General features: G+C 44.0%; 1 protein-coding gene across 4 annotated transcripts in view; it reads left to right on the top strand.

The window, feature by feature from the left end:
* Positions 1-3,439: 3,439 nt before the first annotated feature.
* The window catches only part of ITGBL1 (integrin subunit beta like 1), a 220,838-nt gene continuing 201,996 nt past the window's right edge, over positions 3,440-22,281 (top strand). The window contains exons 1-4 of one of the 4 annotated variants that reach the window (XM_045008631.1): positions 3,925-4,249; positions 5,188-5,216; positions 6,829-7,142; positions 8,655-8,866. In XM_045008631.1, the coding sequence (XP_044864566.1) occupies positions 7,045-7,142; positions 8,655-8,866 (310 nt within the window). In that variant the 5' untranslated portion in view covers positions 3,925-4,249; positions 5,188-5,216; positions 6,829-7,044. Of the gene's footprint in view, positions 3,593-3,924; positions 4,250-5,187; positions 5,217-6,227; positions 6,335-6,828; positions 7,143-8,654; positions 8,867-22,281 lie in introns of those variants that run through there. The other 3 variants (XM_045008639.1, XM_045008648.1, XM_045008657.1) reach the window with 3 other exon arrangements.

Here is a 22,281-nt window from a genome sequence, read left to right as displayed (position 1 = left end):
GGCTCTGGCTGCAGTAGTGGTGGCTGGGATCCCTGAGCCCTTTAAATGGCTGCCCAAGCCCCGCTGCTGGAGCCCTGGGATAGCGGCGGCAGGGCTCCAGCGGTGATTTAAAGGGCCAGGGGCTCCAGGCACCACTACCGCAGTGGAGCCCGAGGCCCTTTAAATCTCCACCAGAGCCTCAAGCTCTGGGGTAGCAGTGGCAGCTGGGAGCCTCCGGGGCTCCGTCGGCAATTTAAAAGGCCTGGGGTTCCACTCCAGCTGCTGCCGGGAGCCCCAGGCTCTTTAAATCGCTGGCCTGCGGAAGCCGGTCCGGTACACCGTACCGGACCATACTGGCTTACTTTCACCTCTGATTCCACAATTCCTCCCTTTCAGATTTTGGATAATACTTCAGATTCTTAAATTTTGAGTCGAGTGCTGCAGCTATCTTTAGCAATCTCACATTGGTACTTTCTTTGTGTTTTGTCAAATCTACAGTGAAAATGTTGTTAAAACATACAACATGTGCTGGGGTCATCATCCAAGACTGCTATAACATGAAATACAGTATATGGCAGAACGTGGTTAAAACAGCAGGAGACATGCAATTCTCCCCCAAGGAGTTCAATCACAAATTGAATTAACACATTCTTTTTAATAAGCATCATCAGCATGGAAGCATGTGCTCTGGAATGGTGGTCGAAGCATGAAGGAGCATACGAATGTTTAGCATATCTGGCATGTAAATACCTTGCAATGCCAGCTACAAAAGTGCCATGTGAACGCCTGTTCTCACTTTCAAGTGACATTGAAAATAATAAGTGAGCAGCATTAACTCCTGTAAATGTAAACACACTAGTTTTTCTGGGCAATTGGCTGAACAAGAAGTAGGACTGAGTGGACTTGTAGGCTCTAAAGTTTTACATTGTTTTGTTTTTGAGTGCAGTTATGTAACAACAAAAAATCTACATTTGTAAGCTGTGCTTTCATGATAAAGAGATTGCACTACATTATTTGTGCGAGATGATTTGAAACATACTATTTCTTTTGTTTATCATTTTTACAGTACAAATATTTGTAATAAAAAAAATTATATAAAGTGAGCACTGTACACTTTGTATTCCGTGTTGTAATTGAAATCAATATATTTGAAAATGTAGAAAAGCATCCAAAACTATTTAATAAATTTCAATTGGTATTCTATTGTTTAACAGTGTGAGTAAAACTGCAATTAATCACAATTAATTTTTTATCGCGATTAATGTTTTCAAGTTAATCGCTTGAGTTAACTGCAATTAATCAACAGCCCTAGTTATTAGTATTATTTTTTATATTACCCAGAGATTCCAACCAGTTTTGGGGTGATATTGTAGTTGGTGCGATATGGACAAATAGTAACAGACACTCCTTGCCCCCAAAAAGTTTACAAGATTATGTCCTAATTCTCCTCTGCTTTGCAGCTGGCATAGTAACTTAGGCCCAGATCCTCCAAGGTATTTAGGCTCCTAACTTTCATTTATCTTTGAAGAGCTGGACCATAAAGCTAGATTCACACAGGGTCTGAAGTGTCTAACTACCTTTTTAAATATTTCTGGGAGCAGGGACTTCAACCTTATTTTCCCATAGCCCAGGTGAGTGCTATAATCATTGAGCTATAGAATCAATCTCTCACTGCTTCTTGCTTGCTCACTCTCTCTGGCACAATGACTATATTATTATTTATACTCAGTGAAAGAGCTTCAACAGAGTGAGACTGAGAGATTTTCCCCACTCCAGAATACCCAATAGCTTGGTGATGAGATCATTCACCTGTGAGATAGGAGACCAGCATTAAAGTCCCTGCTCCGAATCAGATAGAGCAGGGATCTGAAAACAGGTGTCTCAGCTCCCAGGTGAATGCCCTGGTCCCTAAGTCTTTTGTGTATGTGACCCATAAGCCCTGTCCTTTCCTCTGCATTTCATTCCTGAGTAGCTTAGACAGCTACTTGCTGGCTTATGAGGATCCCTTTCTTAGTCACCTCTGACTATGCAATACATGGGATTCCTGAGCACCTAACTGAAAATTTCATAGGGAGGCAAGGCATCTAGGAGTTAGGTGTTGCAATCCTGAGTACCTTAGTGAATCTAGTCCTTAAGCCCTGCTCCTGTGCTTAATTTGCACTTTACTCATGTGCTTAATTTTCCACACTGCAAATAATATTGTTGACTTCAATGGTATTACTCTCACTGAATAAAATTAAGTATGTGTGTAAGTATTAATAGGATTGGGGCCTAGGCCCTGAACCACAAAGGGACTTAATCGCTTAGAAAATCCCAGGTATACCACTGCTATCCACAAAGCCTGAATTAGGTGCCTAGGCTCCCCACATAATGAATGTGGAGATATAGGCCCCTTACAATGTGATCCACAAAAACCAGCACAGGAAGTAGGGAGCCACCTAAGATAACCAGAAGGAAATGCCAATGTGAAGGGTGTGTCCTAAGCCCTGCCCTCTCTCAGAGATAGGCACCTATCTCTGCTTAGCTATCCATGAACAGGAACCCCTCTCCTGAAGTCAGGTGGTTTAAATGCCTACATAGATTCTTGCAATAATGAGTTAGGTGCCTGCCTCACTCCACACAAAACAGGAGGCACTGGCCAACCTTATAACTCTTAGCCCGCTGGTTAGAACTCTCATGTGGGAGACCCAACTTCAGTTCCCCCTTCTCTGCCTGATGGGGAGAAGGATTTAAAGAGGGGGCTCCCTCCTCTCAGGAGTATGTTCTAACCACTGAATCATGGGATATTCTCAGGACTCAGAATACATAAAGAGCAACTGGAGCATGGGGACTGGATGATGGGTCTCCTATATCAGTGCCCTAACCAGTAAGCTACAGAGCCATTCTCTCTTGCTGACAAGTTAAGTATTTATCCACAGTGGCACAATCATTGGGCTAGAAAAAAGAAGTGACTCTATAGCCTGGTGGTTAGGGCACTGAACTGGGAGACCCTGGTCCTGTTTCCTCTGCTCTAATCACACTTTCATTATTTATCCAAAGTGGACAGCTTCAACAGGAGAGACTGGGGGAGTCCCGCATCAGAATAGCTTATGGCTCAGTAATTAGAGCTTGCTCTTGTGAAGTAGGTGACTTCTATTCAAATCCTCTCCCAACCTCTGAAAGAGAGGGGAATTGAACCTGGGTCTCCCACATCCCAGGTGAGTGCTCTAATCACCGGGCTAAAAGTTTTAATGTGAGCACCACCACTGCTGCCTCCCTACTCCAGATTTTGATGGGACCAGATGATGTTGGTGACCTCTGAGCACACCTGCTGGATCAGGCTCCTCACACTACTTACCTATATGGACAAATGTCTGTCTTCTCCTTGTCTGTGAATCACTCTGGGGCTTAAGTGGGAGATTGGCAGATGGACTCAAAGTGAGGCAGCAGCGGGTGTGCCCAGAGACAGAAACTTAGATACTGTGGGAGGTTTTACCTTGAAAACTTGAGTTCAGGTGCTTACAGCATTCAGTGGGAGCTTTGTAGCTCACAGTGGAGCCTAAAGCTGGGACTTCAGCACCTAAACCGAGGATTTAGGAGTTGTCTGCACTTGAAATGCAGAGCAGGCTTTAAGGTACATGAGAATCTGGCCCAGTTGTTCTATGTTCTTTAAGATACCATGTGCCATTTAACACTGATCTAGTGTATCTCTGTACACAAACTGTTATATCCTTGGGGGCAGCCGGTTTAGGAAGAAATCACTTGAGGCCAGAGAGCAGACAGCTAACAAAACCACCATTTTATTTACAGACACAGAGAGCTCACTCAGCGGGCTGAAGCTGGCTGAGCTAACCCATAATAATCTAACTCAGTTGCCATAGCAACAAAAACTATGACAACCAAATACACAACACAAACCTCTCAGGCTCAAATCATAGCATTTATATGAAAAGAGCAAAGGTTAAAGGGCAGCAATGAAGCATCACATTTGGAATCAGAGACACGTACATCTGAAAACAATTATAAAGCCAGTGCTCTGGGGTGCATGCACATTCTTGATACTCCACCCTCAGGCTGTATAACTACAGTGTCTTCTCCAAATTTAAAATGTCCAGAGTCAAAGACTGCACACTAGTTTATGTGAGGGGAATGGGGGAAGATTAAAAAAAAAAGTGGGAGTGGCATGGTCACTGTATCTGGACAGTATTTTTTCCCATATATAAGCCATAGGTTGCAGACAGCTCATGGACGGACGGACACACACACACACAATTTAGTGGGAGAGTTCAAGGTAAGTTAAGTGCCAAATGATTGAATTTCCATCATTTCAAATGTAACATTTCTTATTCATTTTACCTGAACTCTGAATTTCCTGGATTTCTAACAGTTGTTTTTTGACAACTACAATGTTCTTGTAATTTTTTTCCCTTTCAAACTTGTTGCCTTTGTTTTTCCCCAAAACTACAAATAAACTTTTAATAAGTATTGAAGAAATATAGCAGTTAATCCCATCCTTAATGAAGAACTCAAAATACAGGGTTCCGTCTATTTTTAAAGGCCATGATCCTGCAATCAGTACTTAACTTTGTACCTGTGAGCAGACTCATCCATGGAGCAAGGTTAGCACAAGCATAACTGCTTGCAGGATTTGGTCATAAAGAATATGTTCTCAGTCTTTCAGTGAGATTTGCACATACCTGGGATCTCATTGCAGGATCAGGATCCATATTATCATCAGTAATCAGTAGACTGTCAATTTCAACATATAATGCTATAAAATGAAGTAATAATGTGTTAAAACTTATTCCTTAACATGAGCTAAACATGTACAATTATGTAACACATTTCTATAAGTGAGTGTCATATCTATATTGTTTTATGTAGATAAGTGTCCTTTGGTTTTAAACTCTCTTTTTTTTTATAAAAAAAAGAAAAAGGTAACATAAATTACAATAGCAAACACACAAAATAAATTTGAGCAGCCAGTTTGGGGTTCCCTGGTAGAAAAATTATTTTGAGGAAGTAGGGGAAACAAGTTTTGTTTCCAATAGGTGCTGATTCTATATCATTTTTATAGATATAATGAGATCAGAGGATGATTGTTGACTATTATGCAGGAGAGGTTTTCAACACATTGCATAGACTCATGAAAGTATTCATCTGCATGAATGGCAAAAGTTTGGATTGTTCTTCTTTTAGGAATAATCACACTTTCTTCTCTCCAATTAGGTCAAGTAGATCTTACAAACTAAGCTCAGGTGAGTTGCCAACCAAGATTATTGACACACCTGAAATCAGTTAGGCTGGTACAAAGCTATAAGAAGAGCATTCCCTCACTGTCCTTGTTAATGTTTTAACAAAACTTTATAATACAATGCTATGTGTAGTAAACTATCTTTCCCATAATTGTAGAAAATTTTAACATAGAAATAGAAAGTGAAGGAATACTGCACTTTGCAACGAACAGACTGCATTCTTCATTATAATAAAATAAGAGCCTGTTGGGTTTTACCTTGATAGTTAATCTAATATGTTTTTATTTGAGTTGTCATGGATTGATAACCATAGTCTTTTATTTTCAAAGAGTAAGACATCCAGAATTTATACTTACCTGGAATTCTGGCCAACTTCCAGCAAATCTGTTCTCCACAGAAAACCTTTTTTTTTTTTTAAATAAAAACCGGGATCTCTACCAAAAACTGGTATTGGGAACTCCTTCACCACCTAAGAGACTAGTAAAGATAAGTAAAAAATTCTGTTTACTATTAGCAGAAGGGTCTAAGTAGACCGCTGGCAGGCACAGATATTTTAACAGGAGGCCTAGGAATAGAGTACATTCCATTGAGTTTGCTATACTAATTCTCTATAATACAGCTATTTTAACGTATTGCAAATGCTACATCTGAGTCATGGAATTAAAGTTATTTAATTAAAATGTCAAATGTTTTCTAGCACATTATATATTGTCTGTACTGTACTGTTGCAGTTTTCTAATAAATAAATAAATAAAAGATTCTTCAGTTAGACGGAGCTGTTGAAAACCTTGGTCCACAGAACAGGAACTTGAACCAACAAACGCTTCTAATGTCAATAGCATGACTTGGTTCAAAAAATGGAATTGTATTATTGGGGGAAGAAAGTACATCTTCTAGAACACCCATATTCTACTAATGAATTTTCTTCTGTGGTGTAAGTTTTAAGTTTTTCCAATACCATTCAGGCTCAGGGACATGTTGGGCAATTTGTGACTCTCCAGGACAATCAGAGGGATCAAAAACTGTTAAAACTTCTATGAAGTATAAAGAAATGTTATGGCCAGTCCTGCCAAGTCACACTCATTTGGAGGCAGACTCCCTCATTTTGGATTAATTTTACGGTATTTCCAAATATCTAACTCTTGGGATGAAAGCCTGAGCTGGGTGTTTTAATGAGGCATTTTAAAAGCTAACTGATATTTTTGAAATCGCAGTCACTCAAACTGTCATAGCTCGACAGCCCTGAATGTCACACTGTAAAGCTTATAACACGTAATGTTTGAGAACTAAGGGGGAAAAATGTACCCACATAATTTTAGCTCATGCTAAAAGTGTAAAGCATTTACCTGACTGCTGGCAATACACTCAAATACAGTTGGAAAGTATTGTTAATGTCATCTGCCAAAATTGACAAATGTACATTTCCCCAATCACATTACTAAAATTATCTCAAACATCTATTAATCAAAGTTAACTCAAGTACACTTTCCTCAAATATTTATAGTGCTTGTATTTCAAGACAGAGACAGTTCGCTCAATCTGTGAATAGGACACTTTTTTATGTCAAAATAAACCATCTGGCCGTACAACTGTTTCTAATTACTTTCCTGCCTAGACTGTGAGCATTGGGGTTTGGCACCAATCTTCCTCCCAGAGTGCTGCCCAAATCCAGCTTCCAGGCAGCTAATCAAAGGCACTTGCAGCACCAGGGGAAGCAGTGTTGAAGCCGGTTTTGGCCAGCTCAGGGCTTTGCAAGCCCAGTGGGTCTGTCTGTCCGTGGAACTCTCTTAGAGAACTTCAAACTTCTTCAGTCACTGCCTGCGATCTAAACATGTGTGCACAGGGATTCCTCAAGTTGGTGCTGCTGCTGACTGCTTCACTTCTAACTCTGCTGCCTGCCATTCCTCAAACTTTCTCCCTATCCCTGCGGTAAGTTTGTCTTTTAAATTAATGGGTTTATTTAGCAATTGCCTTATAGGCTGGACTTGAACTGGTAACAAGTTGCCACAAGCAACAAAAATCTAAAATTTTGTATATATCGTACAGGAAAGGATGGAGTATTTTCAACCTGTTGCTATTATCTGTTGAAAATTAGTCACATAATGTATAATACCCACACACATTGTGTATATATATAATACAAAGTTATGTGTGCACTATATTGTAGTTAGGATCACAAATGTGTATAATATACACAACATTGGATCACATAATTTATGTAGAAATGTATCTTTGATTATACATGCAAAACTTAAATATGCAGGTATCTATGGGGAAAAGATAAAAGACAGCTTCTGCTGGATCCTGATGATTTTTGTGCCCAACTCTCCAAATTTAACTGGCTAAATAGACAGTAAGTCCAGTCACTCCTAGTGCACCAAACATTCTGGATCTGGTTACATCCTGGTGCAATGGCACAAAAAAAAACCCCCAAAAACCCACCCCAAACTAATCAACCAAACCCCACAAACAGTACACACAACCTACCCACCAGATCTGGCACCTAGCTCCTGCTGGATTCAACACATTTTTGGCCTCAATGTACATAAATTCTAATGCCTGAGGACAAGTGCAGATGCTGTTACTGCACCAATAAATCTGGACCTTCAGATCATCCTGGTGAAATGGTGCTGCCCATGCCTAGATCTCACAATGGGGTCTGGCCAGGTTTTTATCCCAACCTTCCCCCCCAAAATCCTAATGCCACCACAGGCAAGATGTTTAGATGCCCCTGATGCATCTTAAAAATCTAGACCCTGCTGTACTCCAGTATGACAGAGCAGCAAAAATTCAGATTTGACATCTGGCTCCTGCTGGATCTTGCCAAATTTGAGCCATTAACCCATAAATTGTGCCATTCAATTAAAGAACAACTTTTACTTCTGTTATTTAAATAAATAAATTAAACAAATCTGGACCCAACATATCCTGGTACAAGGAAGCTGCAAAAACTTTAATTTGGCATCTGTATCCTGCTATTTTTTGGCTTTGTGCCCTCCAGTTTTAATGTCTCAAATCCACTAGAATAATCCAAATCCAAATGTAATCCATCATTTAACCAGCTATATCTACCTAATCTATCACAAACGTGTGATCCCAATGTAAGTTTGCAAATGGGTTCCCAGCCCCTTGCAAGATAATTACAATTCAGTGCAATGTGTCCCAGTGGGTGACACACTGGATTAATAATAACCCAGCTGTTGACCTCCAAGCTCTCAAAGGGCAAAAATCATGGTGCTTTGAATTATTAGCTTCTGTGCTGCTATTACATGCTAAATAAATGGCTGTAAAACTGCAGGTAATACAAAAATAAAAGAATTTTAAAGTAATGGGTAAATCCACTGCAACAGTAAGGATCTCTGTCCCAACTCTGATCTCATCCACTCTATTTATGAGCACCTGACTTTGTCTGCAGCTGGTTGTCTTTGTTGTCCTCTGCAGGAGTGGCTCCCGCAGCGCCTCCTCATGTAGACTGTCCCGTGCTGAGTCGGAACGCAGGTGTCGTGTCCCAGGGGGAAAGTTGTGCAGCGGCAGAGGCCAATGTGACTGCGGTGTCTGCATCTGCCAAGTGACTGAGCCGGGCAAATACTACGGTCCGCTGTGTGAGTGCCACGAGTGGGTGTGTGAGACTTATGATGGCGAGACTTGTGCAGGTAAGGAAGCCACAGTATTCGGGGAGGCTTTCCCAGTGTGGTGAGGCTGCTGCCCATTAGCTGGCAGGCTCCTGGCATCTCTATGCACATCTTCCCTGCCCATTAGCAGGCTGATAGCTTCTCACACCAGTGGCAACTCCGTACACTACAATTACTGATATGTTAGGGGACGTAGCACAGTTCCATTTTTAGAGTGTAGACAGGACTGTAAATGTGTCCCTGGCCATGGCTTTTGTCTGTTTGCTGACACATCAAAGCCTTTAGTGGGGCTTGGGAACACAGTTAAGGGATCGTCTCTCCCACAAAATGATGTATGTTATAATTGGATCCCCTTGACTGGTTGTACCTGTAGCCTAGACAAGCCCATAGGAGGTTCCTCATGTTGGAGGCATTGCAAATCCATTTTGAGTCAGATAAATGAGCAGATGCTGCTTGTGTTATCCATGTGAGTAGCTCTGTTAATTTCATTGGGACTACTTATGTGAGGAAGGAGAACACAATTTGACCCTCCATGTAAACTTTCCCAGGGCCACACAGAAGTTGTTGGCAGCCCGATGCAAAATCTGAAATTGTGCCCTCCCTGCACTGTACCAAAAAAACAAGTGTACAAAAACAGGAAGGGGCAGGGTGGTTGGAGAGTGAGCGCATACCCTGCACTTACCCTATAGCAGCGGCTCCTGTCCTGACGGGCGAGGCCTGACTCACTACTGTGGGTGTTTCTATCTGGTGCATAGGATCGTAGCACCACTTAGGTTTGGCCCGGCTGCCCCTCATGACCAAGAGGCAGCCAAGCCAAACCTGAGTGGCTCTGTGATCCTGTCACAACCACATTCGGTTTGGGGGCCCTCTCAAACAGGGGCCCCGGGCAAACTGCCCCTTTTGTTGCCCTCCCTGGGCAGCCCTGCCTTTACCCAGGGCTGTAAATTAGTTCTGAACACTGCTTCACTTGTCAGTTTTGTTTGCTTTCACCCTCCAGTGGATATAGAACAGCAACTTTGTAGTTGGGGAAAGACCACTATAAGAGTTACACCATGGCTGGGTATCCTAAAAATGCACCGGCTTTTATTATTAACCATCTGTATGTCTCTCTAAGTATACATGTCACTTTACAAAATATGGACTAAGGCAGAATAGCCAAATTCTGTTTTTAGATACATGCACATTAATCCCATTGACTTCAATGGGAGACACATGAATGTACATTTCTGACACATAATTTGGGCTCGTGATCATAGGAACATGCCCAACAGGTTTGCATCTAACCTTGTCACTTTTGCATCTTTCCAGCTGTCTTAGTTTAAGTTTCTGAACTGTTTTCATCAGATCTGGGAATTTTTTAGCAGCTGCAGAATAGGATGGGAGAAAAGAAGAGGAGGAATGAATGTTGTCTCCTCACATTCCTAAGGGGATGCACCCTGATGATGCACCTTGATGAAAGAGGGGCCACAAGGGAAATTCATTTCAAATGTCCCTGCCTAAACATCTTTAGCAGCTTTGCATAAACGTGTCATCTTTTCAGGCCAAAACCCACAATTAGGTCAGTGGGAATGTTACAGGAATTCCGTTAGTAACATGATAATACAAATGCATTCCAGCAGTGGGTTTGGCAAATTTTATAGGAAAAAAACCCACACTTATTTTAGCAACAGCGTAGCTAAGAATAAGAAGTCCAATAATAACATGAAAAGATCAAGAGTCGTGTTATAAGAAAAATATTTGTACTTGGCACCTGAGACACGAGTTTCATGGAGAATGTGCTTAATATGCACCCTGCTCAACAGTGCAAGATTAGTTATGCAAGTAATTTAGGGGAGCACGGGTACATTTATTATGTGGTTTGTTCTCTCCAATCTAGATCTTCTGATGCATCTTTATTTTTAAAAATCTGCAGCTTGGTATTGCAACTTCACTAAGTGTAGAAGTGGGGTGGTCGTTTGGAATGAAAGTGAAAGCTACTCATATTTTAAGATTTCATTCCAAATCCAACTGCGCTAAAGTTTTATTACTGTTGGCTTTCCCCCTGCCCCCGCACCTGCTAATGCCACCATCAGTAGCTGAGAGCTTCATCAGTAGTTTAGTTAGAAGGGGAGAACTGAGACTGAGATTTTTCTAATAATAAAAATAATACTTAGCACTTATGTAGCACTTTACATTTTCAAACTTTAATTCATTAATCATCAGAAGACCTGACAGTGGCCTTTTCTACTCTGAGCTGTGAGAACTGAGATATGAAACTATTTAATCACAGCCCTCTGCCTTAATTGCAGTATAGATAGGGCAAGAAAGGTGAAAGGTCTCATCTTCAGAGCTGCTGAGCACCTACAGCTCCCGCTGACTTCATCTGGAGTTTAGGGTGCTCAGAACTTCTGAAAAGCAGGCCTGAAAGATTTGCTCAATGCCAAACAGCAAGTCAGTGGCAGAGCCTTGATTATAATTCTGGATCTCTGGGCTTCCAGTCATGTTCTCAGTCTACTAGGCTACACTACATTTTTACCTAGTTAACTTTTTGTGGTGGTTTTAATAAAGATGTGATGCACACATGGTATTTATTTCCAGTCCTAGTCACATGACATGGGGCAGGGTTGTATAAGTTTATAGCCCTGTCAGTTGGCAGGAGTCAGTATATACTCACTCCAAAAGCTACTGTTACATCTTCTTTAAAAATAATCAAATGTAAATAAAACATAGTATGAATCAAAACCAATAACCAGAAAATAACGCTTACTAATAGAGGTACTCTTTCCTGTTTAATTCAAATAGATCTGCACCAACCTTGAACCAAAGATGATAAATACTCTCAAGTGTACTACTTCTGTTCTGTCCTCTTACTATAAAGTTTAAAGTCTCTCTGGATATGTCATAGTTTCTGGATTTGGGCCAAATGATGGAAACACAGTGTTGTGACTCTGACAGACACTCATTTGTTTCTCAGGATCTGGTTCTCAGGATAATTTTGTCTTTAAAAATGATTGAAGATTGACTGCCACAGCTTTGAGGAAGCTTTCTTTGAGAAAGTGATGGATTTTTGAAAAAGTACCATAGTAGAAAGAAGAGGTGCACTGAACTCCTCAGTGGTTCAAAGGGATGGAATATGAATCTTGAAGTGATAGACTGAGGCTTCAGGTTAGACACTTGAATACTTTTGGAAAGTTTGTTTTTTTTCCTCAGCTACTTTGAGAAATCTGGCTATATGAGGGTGACCTGACAACAGTTCTGCTCCTAGCTGAGAGCAGACGATTAAATTAAAAATATAATCTATAAATTACAGGGTAACACACAACAAAATATAAGTGTTACATGTTTCTGCCATTTATCACTCAATTTATTACCCAATTTACCACACGTGCCTTCAGGATGCTGTCCATGAAGGCCACAGTCAGGCTTTCCTAAAGGAACTGCAGAATGGAAGAGGTGTAGATTGCCTTGTGGTTAGTGCTTCTATTTGTGCCCAGCCTATTAAATGACTCCATGTAAATGAAATGTTTAGGATATGAGTTGCTTCCTAAATATGAGAAGACTGAAGAAATAGCCAGTTCTTCTCAATTAGCTTTGTTCAGTATCCATGCTGCTAAGTTTAGGTGTTCAATTTCCTCACTTGAGTGGACATTGTGTTAGCGGGTCCTTGAAGGGTAGTAGATGAAAGGACTCTCATGAATGATGTACAAGGAGGAGATGGAACTGGAATAAACTGTGTACTTACTGCACCTGTTGGATTTTTTTCCCCTTGAGCCTTCAGGAGGGCCTAATATCCCTTTCAGAGGAATTCTCTGAGGTGATATACAGAGGAAATAAACCCTTTTAGTACCCCGTTTGCATGTCTTTTGCAGGGTTCCTTTGCTTTTTTCACAAAATTATTGGTGGAAGGAGCCTTAGGTGTGACTCTAACCAGATCCAAGCTGCTCTCCTAAGGGAAGGAGAGACTGAGGGCGGAGGAGATTCCAATTTGCTTGCCTAGGACTCTCCACATCTGTACCATCACCTTGGGTAAGCAGTGTAAACAGAAAAGGGAATTGCCTGAGGAACTGAGCATGAGATGTAGTGCAGAGGAGAAGCAGGGAAGGGCTCTGTCCCATTATTCTCTCTTTTATGGCCTTTTCATGCTTCTTAGGGAGAGTATTGTGATGCCATAGTTGCTCTTGTTCCCTATACTTCTTGCTGCCACTGAGGCCTGCCTCTTTCATTGGTCTTGTATTTGACTCTGTGGCAGACCAGCTGCAGTTTTAGAGATGCTAGTCTGATCTGGACTACTTGGAGAGCCTGGCCTCTTCAGTTGGCTCCTCTCACACCAGCTACACCAAGGTGGGACAGAAAAGGTAGGAGTTGTGTTGCAGCATTGAAGTTGCAACTGCGCTTGCAACTTTAGTGACATTCCTGTGTGTTCTGTCTTGTGCACCTGGCCTGAGAGGCTCCTTGGCTGAGGGAGTGCGCTCTGCATTGTGGGAAGGGATGGGATAAGAGAATTAAGATAGCAAAAAGCTGAATTAAAAAGCAAAGGGTTTGACTGCTAGAAAATAAGGATTTTTGGAGATGCGAGGTTGAGGCCTTCTTAGCTGCCTGCCTGTCTCCTCAGCAAAGGCAGAAACTTCTGTCATGGCAGTTGCCAGCTACCAATGAGTGAGGGGACCTGACCTACAATATGTAGAAGAATTGTGTGTGTACCTTTCAAAGGAGAACTACTGTTCAGTGTAGAGGGAAGGGATTTCATGGAAGTAGGAATTTTTACATTAGAAACATCAATACTGAAAGGATTCTCTGTTTCCTAGCAAGAATTTTACAGGTTTAGATTATTTCCACGTGCTGCTAAAACACTAACTGTGTTTACGACTCTCTGTTACCCTAAGATTTAGGTGCCAATTAAATTAGACAGATTTGTAGGTAATGTAACAAAAAAGGGTAATCAAGGTTGTGGCTCGCTCTAAAGGAATTGCCAGAGTATTACCAGGGTGCTTGTCTCTGACCTGCACACAGCTCCCCAGAGCAAGCTAGTCCTGCTAACCCTTGAAAGGACACGGATACAGCCTTCTAATCAAGGATAGACACATAAGCAAAAATTCTTCAAAAAAAGAAATAATATTTATTTAAAAGAGAGAAAAAGTTACAGGAGATTTAGTAAAGGAATTAAAAATGCATGAAACATAAGAAAATACAATAGCACTACATGCAGTAAAACAGTGCAGCAAAATAAAAGGTACAGACTATATAGAATAACTTATCACATGTAAAAAAATACTATAGTTTCAATGTAATATGCATCTAGAGATCCCGCATATAACAAAGGCTTTTAGTTCTAGTGATACAATACTTAACATGATGTAATGTGTGGTCTCTATATACACATATGAGCACATTCACAATTTAAAACAATTACTTAACATTAACATTAATACTTAACACTTAACATTTAATACATTAATACCTAACATCAATTACCCACATTAATATTTACACTAACATCCTGTGAGGGCAGAGCTCGGGCCATCACAAAATGGGTAGGGGAGATCTCATTCAAACCAGAGGCGTCTGGCTTTATTTACAAGCAAAAACCCATACATTCCTCAATAGTAAATCAAAGACAACACTTACTTCTACCATTCTTAAATCCCCCTGTATCATTGGTATGGTCGTTCTGTTCTGTCATGGTCTACTGCTGCTTGTTTGGTGTTTGAGAGCAATGACTGCCGCTAAGGCGGAAGAAGCCTCTGGTGACAGAGTCGGAAGCCCGTGCTGTCCAAAGGCTGCAGTCTTCTCCGTTGGCTGAGTCATTCCCTCCAGGAAGTGGAATTTCCTACTATGTCACACTGTATCTCTCCGAGACGGAATCTTCCACTATCCTCTCTCTATATCCGCCATTTTGGTTGGCCATGTTGGATTTTCTACTTTAATTAAAGCCTTTATCTTAAAACTTAAAACTAATTACTATTTTATGCAGCCCAAAGGGTCCTGATACTGTTACCACTCTAATTATTTCAATTTGGGGGAAGTGAATTTTATAGCAATTTTAACCCCCTTCTGAGGTTTTTCTGCAAGGTGCTGCAAGGTATTTCAAAACAGCTAAAGCAAAATCTCTTCGTACATATCTTGCATCCTACATTGCAGTTAAACACAAAAGGATTCATGGAACTAGGCAGACACATATACAGATCTAAAGTGGCACTGACTCTCTTATTGCTGCTTCAGAGGCTCACCTAGATTCTTCCTTTATCCACTTGTAGTGAACTAAGCACATCAAAGTCACCTGTCTCTTTGTGATCAGTCTTTTTACTAGTCTATGTAAAGTAATCCAACTTTTCTATACTGAAAGGAAGTTTCTGATTAGCACAAGCCATTGTCACATGTACAGCACAGGCTGTCAAGGTATATTAGGCAAAATGTTTGTAGTTTTGGTGATACATGCAAATAAATGGCAACAGTGTTGGCTTCATGTTATCATATGAGCTCAGTGCTTTCTTACAAGAACACATTAAATCTGTGTTATATGAAAAGATCAGATGGCATAGCCCTAATTTCTGCTGAGGATCCATTAGATTCCTATTTTTTCAGTAATATTATAGCACATAGGAATCTCAAATTGAATGAGATTTTGTTCATTATGAGTGAAGACATTTTAGTTAATATGCATAATGTCTGTGATTAATGAAGATCACAAAGTTTAAATAAGTGTGGATTCTTATGGCCAACTACAGTGGAAACACTGTAGATAGTGCAATAAAATAGATCACAGAAGTTGTGTCCAGTGAAGCATGAGGCAGCAAAATTTCTTATTGCATGGAATATCACACTACCGTTACTTAAAATCTATTGTCTGAATTCACATTAGTGTAAATAAGAACCAAATTTAATCATGTGTAAACAGAAAAATAAATGTAATAACTTCTCTTTTTCTATAGTGGAGTGCTGTTCAGTAGGTGTAAATCAAATTATCATGAGTGCTACAGGGGCGCCATTTAAGGAGGACGGGGGGGCGGGCACCTGGCCCCCTGAGTTTCGTACCACAGCAGAGCAGGGGCGCCATTTCAGATTTTGGTAAGTGTAACACACACACACACACACCCTCCTTAAATGGCATCCCTATGGGCCAGCTCCATGGCACAGCATGTCAGGCTCGTGCTGCCAGACCTTGTACCTATTCTCCAGGGAGTGGCACCAGCAGGGGCTGTGCTCTGCAGAATGGGAGCTGATCACGGTGCTGCAGATGCTGGACAGTGGCTGGTGGGAAGGGCAGAAGGAAAATGGCTGCATGGCTGGTTCCCAGTGAGCTTTGTGCAGCTGCTGGAAGTAGGATACCAGCTGCTCTGAGTGCCTGGGGGGGGACACAAGGAGGAGGTGCAGGGGGCTAGGGCCATGAGGGAGTGCAGGGCTTAGGGGAGAAGGGGCACAGGATGGGTTAGGGGCGTGCAAGGGTGTAGGAGGGGAGTGCAGTGGTTAGGGGACAAGGGGGTGCAGGAGGGGAGTGCAGCGGTTAGGGGAGAAGGGGATACATGAGCATCAGCATAGCTGCTAGGACGGTAATGGGTGCTCAAGTGGGGCCATGTGACAGCGCATACAGGAAATGTGCTAGGTGTGCTAGATGCTGTATGGATCTGTGCCATAAGGGACTGTGTGGGCGGTTAGCTCAGGATGAAGCTGTTGCCTTCCCCAGACCCCCTGTCTGGCCATGTGACATTGGCTCTGAATCATAGAATATCAGGGTTGGAAGGGACCTCAGGAGGTCATCTAGTCCACCCCCTGCTCAAAGCAGGACCAATCCCAAACTAAATCATCCCAGCCAGGACTTAAAAACCTCTAAGGAAGGAGATTCCACCACCTCCCTAGGTAACCCATTCTAGTGCTTCACCACTCACTGAGTGAAAAAGTTTTTCCTAATATCCAACCTAAACCTCCCCCACTTCAACTTGAGACCATTACTCCTTGTTCTGTCATCAGGTACCACTGAGAACAGTCTAGATCCATCCTCTTGGGAACCCCCTTTCAGGTAGTTGAAAGCAGCTATCAAATCCCCCCTCATTCTTCTCTTCTGCAGACTAAACAATCCCAGTTCCCTCAGCCTCTCCTCATAAGTCATGTGCTCCAGCCCCCTAATTATTTTTGTTGCCCTCCGCTGGACTCTTTCCAATTTTTCCACATCCTTCTTGTAGTGTGGGGCCCAAAACTGGACACACTACTCCAGATGAGGCCTTACCAATGTTGAATAGAGGGGAATGATCACATCCCTCGATCTGCTGGAAATGCCCCTACTTATACAGCCCAAAATGCCGTTAGCCTTCTTGGCAACAAGGGCACACTGTTGACTCATATCCAGCATTTCTTCCCTAGGTCCTTTTCTGCGGAACTGCTTCCTAGCCATTCAGTCCCTAGTCTGTAACAGTGAATGAGATTCTTCCGTCCTAAGTGCAGGACTCTGCACTTGTCCTTGTTGAACCTCATCAGGTTTCTTTTGGCCCAGTCCTCTAATTTGTCTAGGTCCCTCTGTATCCTATCCCTACCCTCCAGCGTATCTACCACTCCTCCAAGTTTAGTGTCATCTGCAAACTTGCTGAGAGTGCAGTCCACGCCATCCTCCAGATCATTAATGAAGATATTGAACAAAACCAGCCCCAGGACCAACCCTTGGGGCACTCCACTTGAAACCGGCTGCCAACTAGACATGGAGCCATTGATCACTACCCGTTGAGCCAGACAATCTAGCCAGCTTTCTATCCACCTTATAGTCCATCATCCAGCCCATACTTCTTTAACTTGCTGGCAAGAATACTGTGGGAGACTGTATCAAAAGCTTTGCTAAAGTCAAGGAATAACACATCCACTGCTTTCTCCTCATCCACAGAGCCAGCTATCTCCTCATAGAAGGCAATTAAGTTAGTCAGGCATGACTTGCCCTTGATGAATCCATGCTGACTGTTCCTGATCACTTTCCTCTCCTCTAAGTGCTTCAGAATTGATTCCTTGAGGACCTGCTGCATAATTTTTCCAGGAACTGAGGTGCAGGGCTGGCTCTAGATCCCAGCGCGCCAAGCAGGCACGTGGGGCGGCATTGTCGGGGCAGGGCGGCATTTGGCTCCGGCAGACCTTCCTCAGTCATGCCTGCGGGAGGTCCACCGGAGCCCGGGATGAGCGGACCTGCCGCAGGCATAACTGCGGAGGGTCCCCTCTTCCCACGGCTCCGCTTGAGCTCCCGCAGGCATGACTGCGGCGGGCACGCTGGTCCCGCGGCTCGGATGGAGCTCCCACAGGCATGCCTGCGGATGCTCCACCGGAGCCGCGAACCAGCGCACCCGCCGCAGACACTTCTGCCCCGGCCGCGGGACCGGGGAAGGGCGGCGCAGCGTGCCACCCTGCTTGGGGCGCCGTAATTTATAGAGCCGCCCCTGCTGAGGTGAGGCTGACTGGCCTGTAGTTCCCCGGATCCTCCTTCTTCCCTTTTTTAAAGATGGGCACTACAGTAGCCTTTATCCAGTCATCTGGGACTTCCCCCGTTCGCCATGAGTTTTCAAAGATAATGGTCAATGGCTCTGCAATCACATCTGCCAACTCCTTTAGCACCCTTGGATGCAGCACATCCAGCCCATGGACTTGTGCTCATCCAGTTTTTCTAAATAGTCCCGAACCACATCTTTCTCCACAGAGGGCTGGTCACCCTGTCCCCATACTGTGCTGCTTAATGCAGCAGTCTGGGAGCTGACCTTGTTTGTGAAGACAGAGGCAAAAAATCATTGAGTACATTAGCTTTATCCACATCCTCTGTCACTGGGTTGCCTCCCTCATTCAGTAAGGGGCCCACACTTTCCTTGACTTTCTTCTTGTTGCTAACATACCTGAAGAAACCCTTCTTGTTACTCTAAACATCTCTTGCAAGCTGCAACTCCAAGTGTAATTTGGCCTTCCTGATTTCACTCCTGCATGCCTGAGCAATATTTTTATACTCCTCCCTGGTCATTTGTCCAATTTTCCACTTCTTGTAAGCTTCTTTTTTGCGTTTAAGATCAGCAAGGATTTCACTGTTAAGCCAAGCTGGTCGCCTGCCATATTTACTATTCTTTCTACACATCGGGATGTTTTTTTCCTGCAACCTTAATAAGGATTCTTTAAAAAACAGCCAGCTCTCCTGGACTCCTTTTCCCCTCATGTTATTTTCCCAGGGGATCCTTCCCCTCAGCTCCCTGAGGGAGTCAAAGTCTGCTTTTCTAAAGTCCAGGGTCCGTATTCTGCTGCTCTCCTTTCTTCCTTGTGTCAGGATCCTGAACTCGACCATCTCATGCAGGGGTGGCTCTAGGAATTGCGCCGCCCCAAGCAGGGCAGCACGCTGCGGGGGGGCGCTCTGGCGGTCGCCAGTCCCACGGCTCCACTGGACCTCCTGCAGACATGCCTGCGGAGGGTCCGCTGGTCCCGCGGCTCTGGTGGACCTCCCACAGGCATGCCTGCGGATGCTCCACTGGAGCCGCGGGATCAGCAGACCCTCCGCAGGCATGCCTGCGGGAGGTCCACCAAAGCTCCCTGCTGCCCTCCCGCGGCACGCCGCCCCAAGCACGCGCTTGACGCGCTGGGGTCTGGAGCCGGCCCTGATCTCATGGTCACTGCCTCCCAGGTTCCCATCCACTTTTGCTTCCCCTACTAACTCTTCTCTGTTTGTGAGCAGCAGGTCAAGAAGAGCTCTGCCCCTAGTTGGTTCCTCCAGCACTTGGACCAGGAAATTGTCCCCTACACTTTCCAAAAACTTCCTGGACTGTCTGTGCACCACTGTATTGCTCTCCCAGCAGTTATCAGGGTGATTAAAGTCTCCCATGAGAACCAGGGCCTGCAATCTAGTAACTTCTGCTAGTTGCCGGAAGAAAGCCTCATCCTCCTCATCCCCCTGGTCTGGTGGTCTATAGCAGACTCCCACCACGACATCACCCTTGTTGCTCACACTTCTAAACTTAATCCAGAGACTCTCTGCTCATGCTCCTAACCTGTGTGCAGTGCTGAGCCCTGGCAGAGCCGTGTTGCCAACCTGGGGCCTGGCCCCTCCCAGCGCTGGGGGAGAGAGGGCACCTGGGGTTAAGGCTCTCATTAAAGTTGCTAATCACCAGTTGTATCCACTAGAGGGTGTTTGGAATTTAAACAGACTCATCCCTGGTCAGGGTTTCTCTGTGAATGACTCAGCATGCTGAGCTGCAGAGCCCTGGCTCTTGGGAGGCCTGGCTGACATGGCACTGACACAGGGCATTACTCAGGCCACTCACATGGTCGATGCCATCCTGAGGCCTTTGCCGCATATAGGCCTGACCTCTGGCCCTTGGCTGTTGACAAACCTTTGACCCTGACACAAGTGCCTGGCAGTGGCAAGGAGGAAAAGCCTCCTAGAGCCCCCCATGACAGCAAGCACCCCCTGGCACTCATGTGTGCTCAGATCCATGGAAGTGGGAAGTCTCAGGCTGGAATTCCAGCTGAGGGGTCTGTCATTTTTCACAGCTGCTGATGAAATGATGGCCCTGTCACTAAACCCATGGATTTCAGATTACAGAGGCAGCTTTTATTTGACCCCATTCTATTCTCTAACAACCGTTTCACTTCACTGAACAGCTCACTGGGCCCTGGGATGGTGCAGGAGTAACTCAGGGAGGTACTGCTCTGTTGTGACAGTTCCACAGCCTGTTGGAACTGCCATGTGTTACTGTGCTGCACACAACTTCACAGCTGTGGAGAACTTCACAGCTGTGGCTGGGGCAGAACCCCTCTAGCCTGCACCAAAGCACAGGAATTTTTTCCCAAAAGAGAGTGTGCTGGCAGAGCTGCCCCGCTGGCTCCCAGAGTTGCTCAGGGGGAGGGGGTTGAAGCCGGAAAGAGGCAGAGTGGGGGCTTGGGGGAAGGGGTGGAATGGTGGCAGGGAGCGGGTGGAGCAGGGGCAGGAAGAGGAGGGGTGGGGGCAGGATATGGGCAGGAAGAGGCAGGGTGGGGGCTTGGGGGAAGGGGTGGAGGGGTGGAGGGGAGCAGGGCCTGGGCCAAAGGTGGGAGGTTGTCCCAGGCCCTGCACCCCGCTAGGGATGGCCCTGTGTGCTGGGCAGTGGCAAATGGCACATTGAGATACCTACCCATGGTTCAACACACTGCATTGACATAAGCAATCCTGGTGAGTACATATAGCACTGACAGAAGCAGCCAAGTATGCACACATATGAGCAATATATTAACTGTGGCAGCTTTACTCCAATGTAACTTACATTGGCCAAATTTTGTAGTATAGATATGGCCTAAGTGAGTCAGTATACACAAGCATCTGGAACCTCCTGAATTTCATAGTGCCAAGGGCCAGTGTGAATATGTCCATATTGACGCACTGCTCCCAAATGGGCAACTTTTTGCCCCTTTCCATTTTTATCCTAATTTTTTGTTAATAGTGTTCGATAGAATCTAGGTGGTGAGAGAGCATGGATTATAAAAGGAGGCAAAGACCTTGTACATTTCAGCAATGGTGGAGTGGCAGAATAAAAGTATGTGTATTATTGGGGTATATTAGGGCATTGTTCAAGAGGGCCGAGTTAAGATAGCATGCGGAACCTTAACTCTGCATTTCCTGGTTTTCAGAAGTTTGAGTTTTGCTCAACTCAGCATTTTGCAAGGGGACTACGTAACACCAAGCAACCGCAACTCTGCATTACTGCAGTTTTTTGCCATAAAATTTCCTATTTCTTTAAAACAGCAAAATATATGTTGTTGATAGCAGTTAGGAGTCATTTAGGTAGTTGTCTATCATGTCCCACAGCCACAGTTAGCATACCAAGCCAATCACCTCTCTCCTCTCCCACATACAGGGGAGTTGGGGTGCACTGGCAGAGCTATGGGTTGCAGAAGGGATGGGGGGGGAGGTGATTAGGGTGCAATGACAGAACTGGGGGGTGATATGTATCCCTCACCTGAACTTCTAACCTCTCTCACCTCTCCTACTATACATTCCTATAGCCCCTCATTCCTCACTTCAGCCTCAACCCCACTCCCTATTCCCTGCACCCCTAATAGCTCTCCCCTCCCAGGAAGCATTCACATATCTTATTTTTCCCCTTCAATAAAATTGCTGCCCATGATGCGCAAATTGTAGCAATTTCCAGCCACTCAATTCAAAACTCCTTTTGTCTTAGGTGGGGCTTGAAATTAATTTATCCTTTAGTTACATTAATGGAAGGGTGAGTTCACAGCAGCCAAGAGGTCTGTGATTCAGCCAGTCGTCTGTGCCCCTCTCAGCTTATCAGTAGAAGGCAGCAGAAGGAAACACTTTTTGGCGGGGCCTGTACCTCAAGAACCCCTTGGTTAAATGACCCCATCTTCTACTGCTACCCCACACCTGAATGAGGCACTCAAAGCAATCTGAGGCTTGGTCTACACTAGCAACTTATGTCAGTAAAACTATGTTGCTGAGAGGGTGTGGAAAATCTATACCCCTG

The sequence above is a fragment of the Mauremys mutica genome, chromosome 1, assembly GCF_020497125.1.
Source record: "Mauremys mutica isolate MM-2020 ecotype Southern chromosome 1, ASM2049712v1, whole genome shotgun sequence".
Classification (NCBI taxonomy): domain Eukaryota; kingdom Metazoa; phylum Chordata; order Testudines; family Geoemydidae; genus Mauremys; species Mauremys mutica.
The sequence above is the reverse complement of the archived record's forward strand: the minus strand, read 5'-3'. Positions and strand labels throughout refer to the sequence as shown.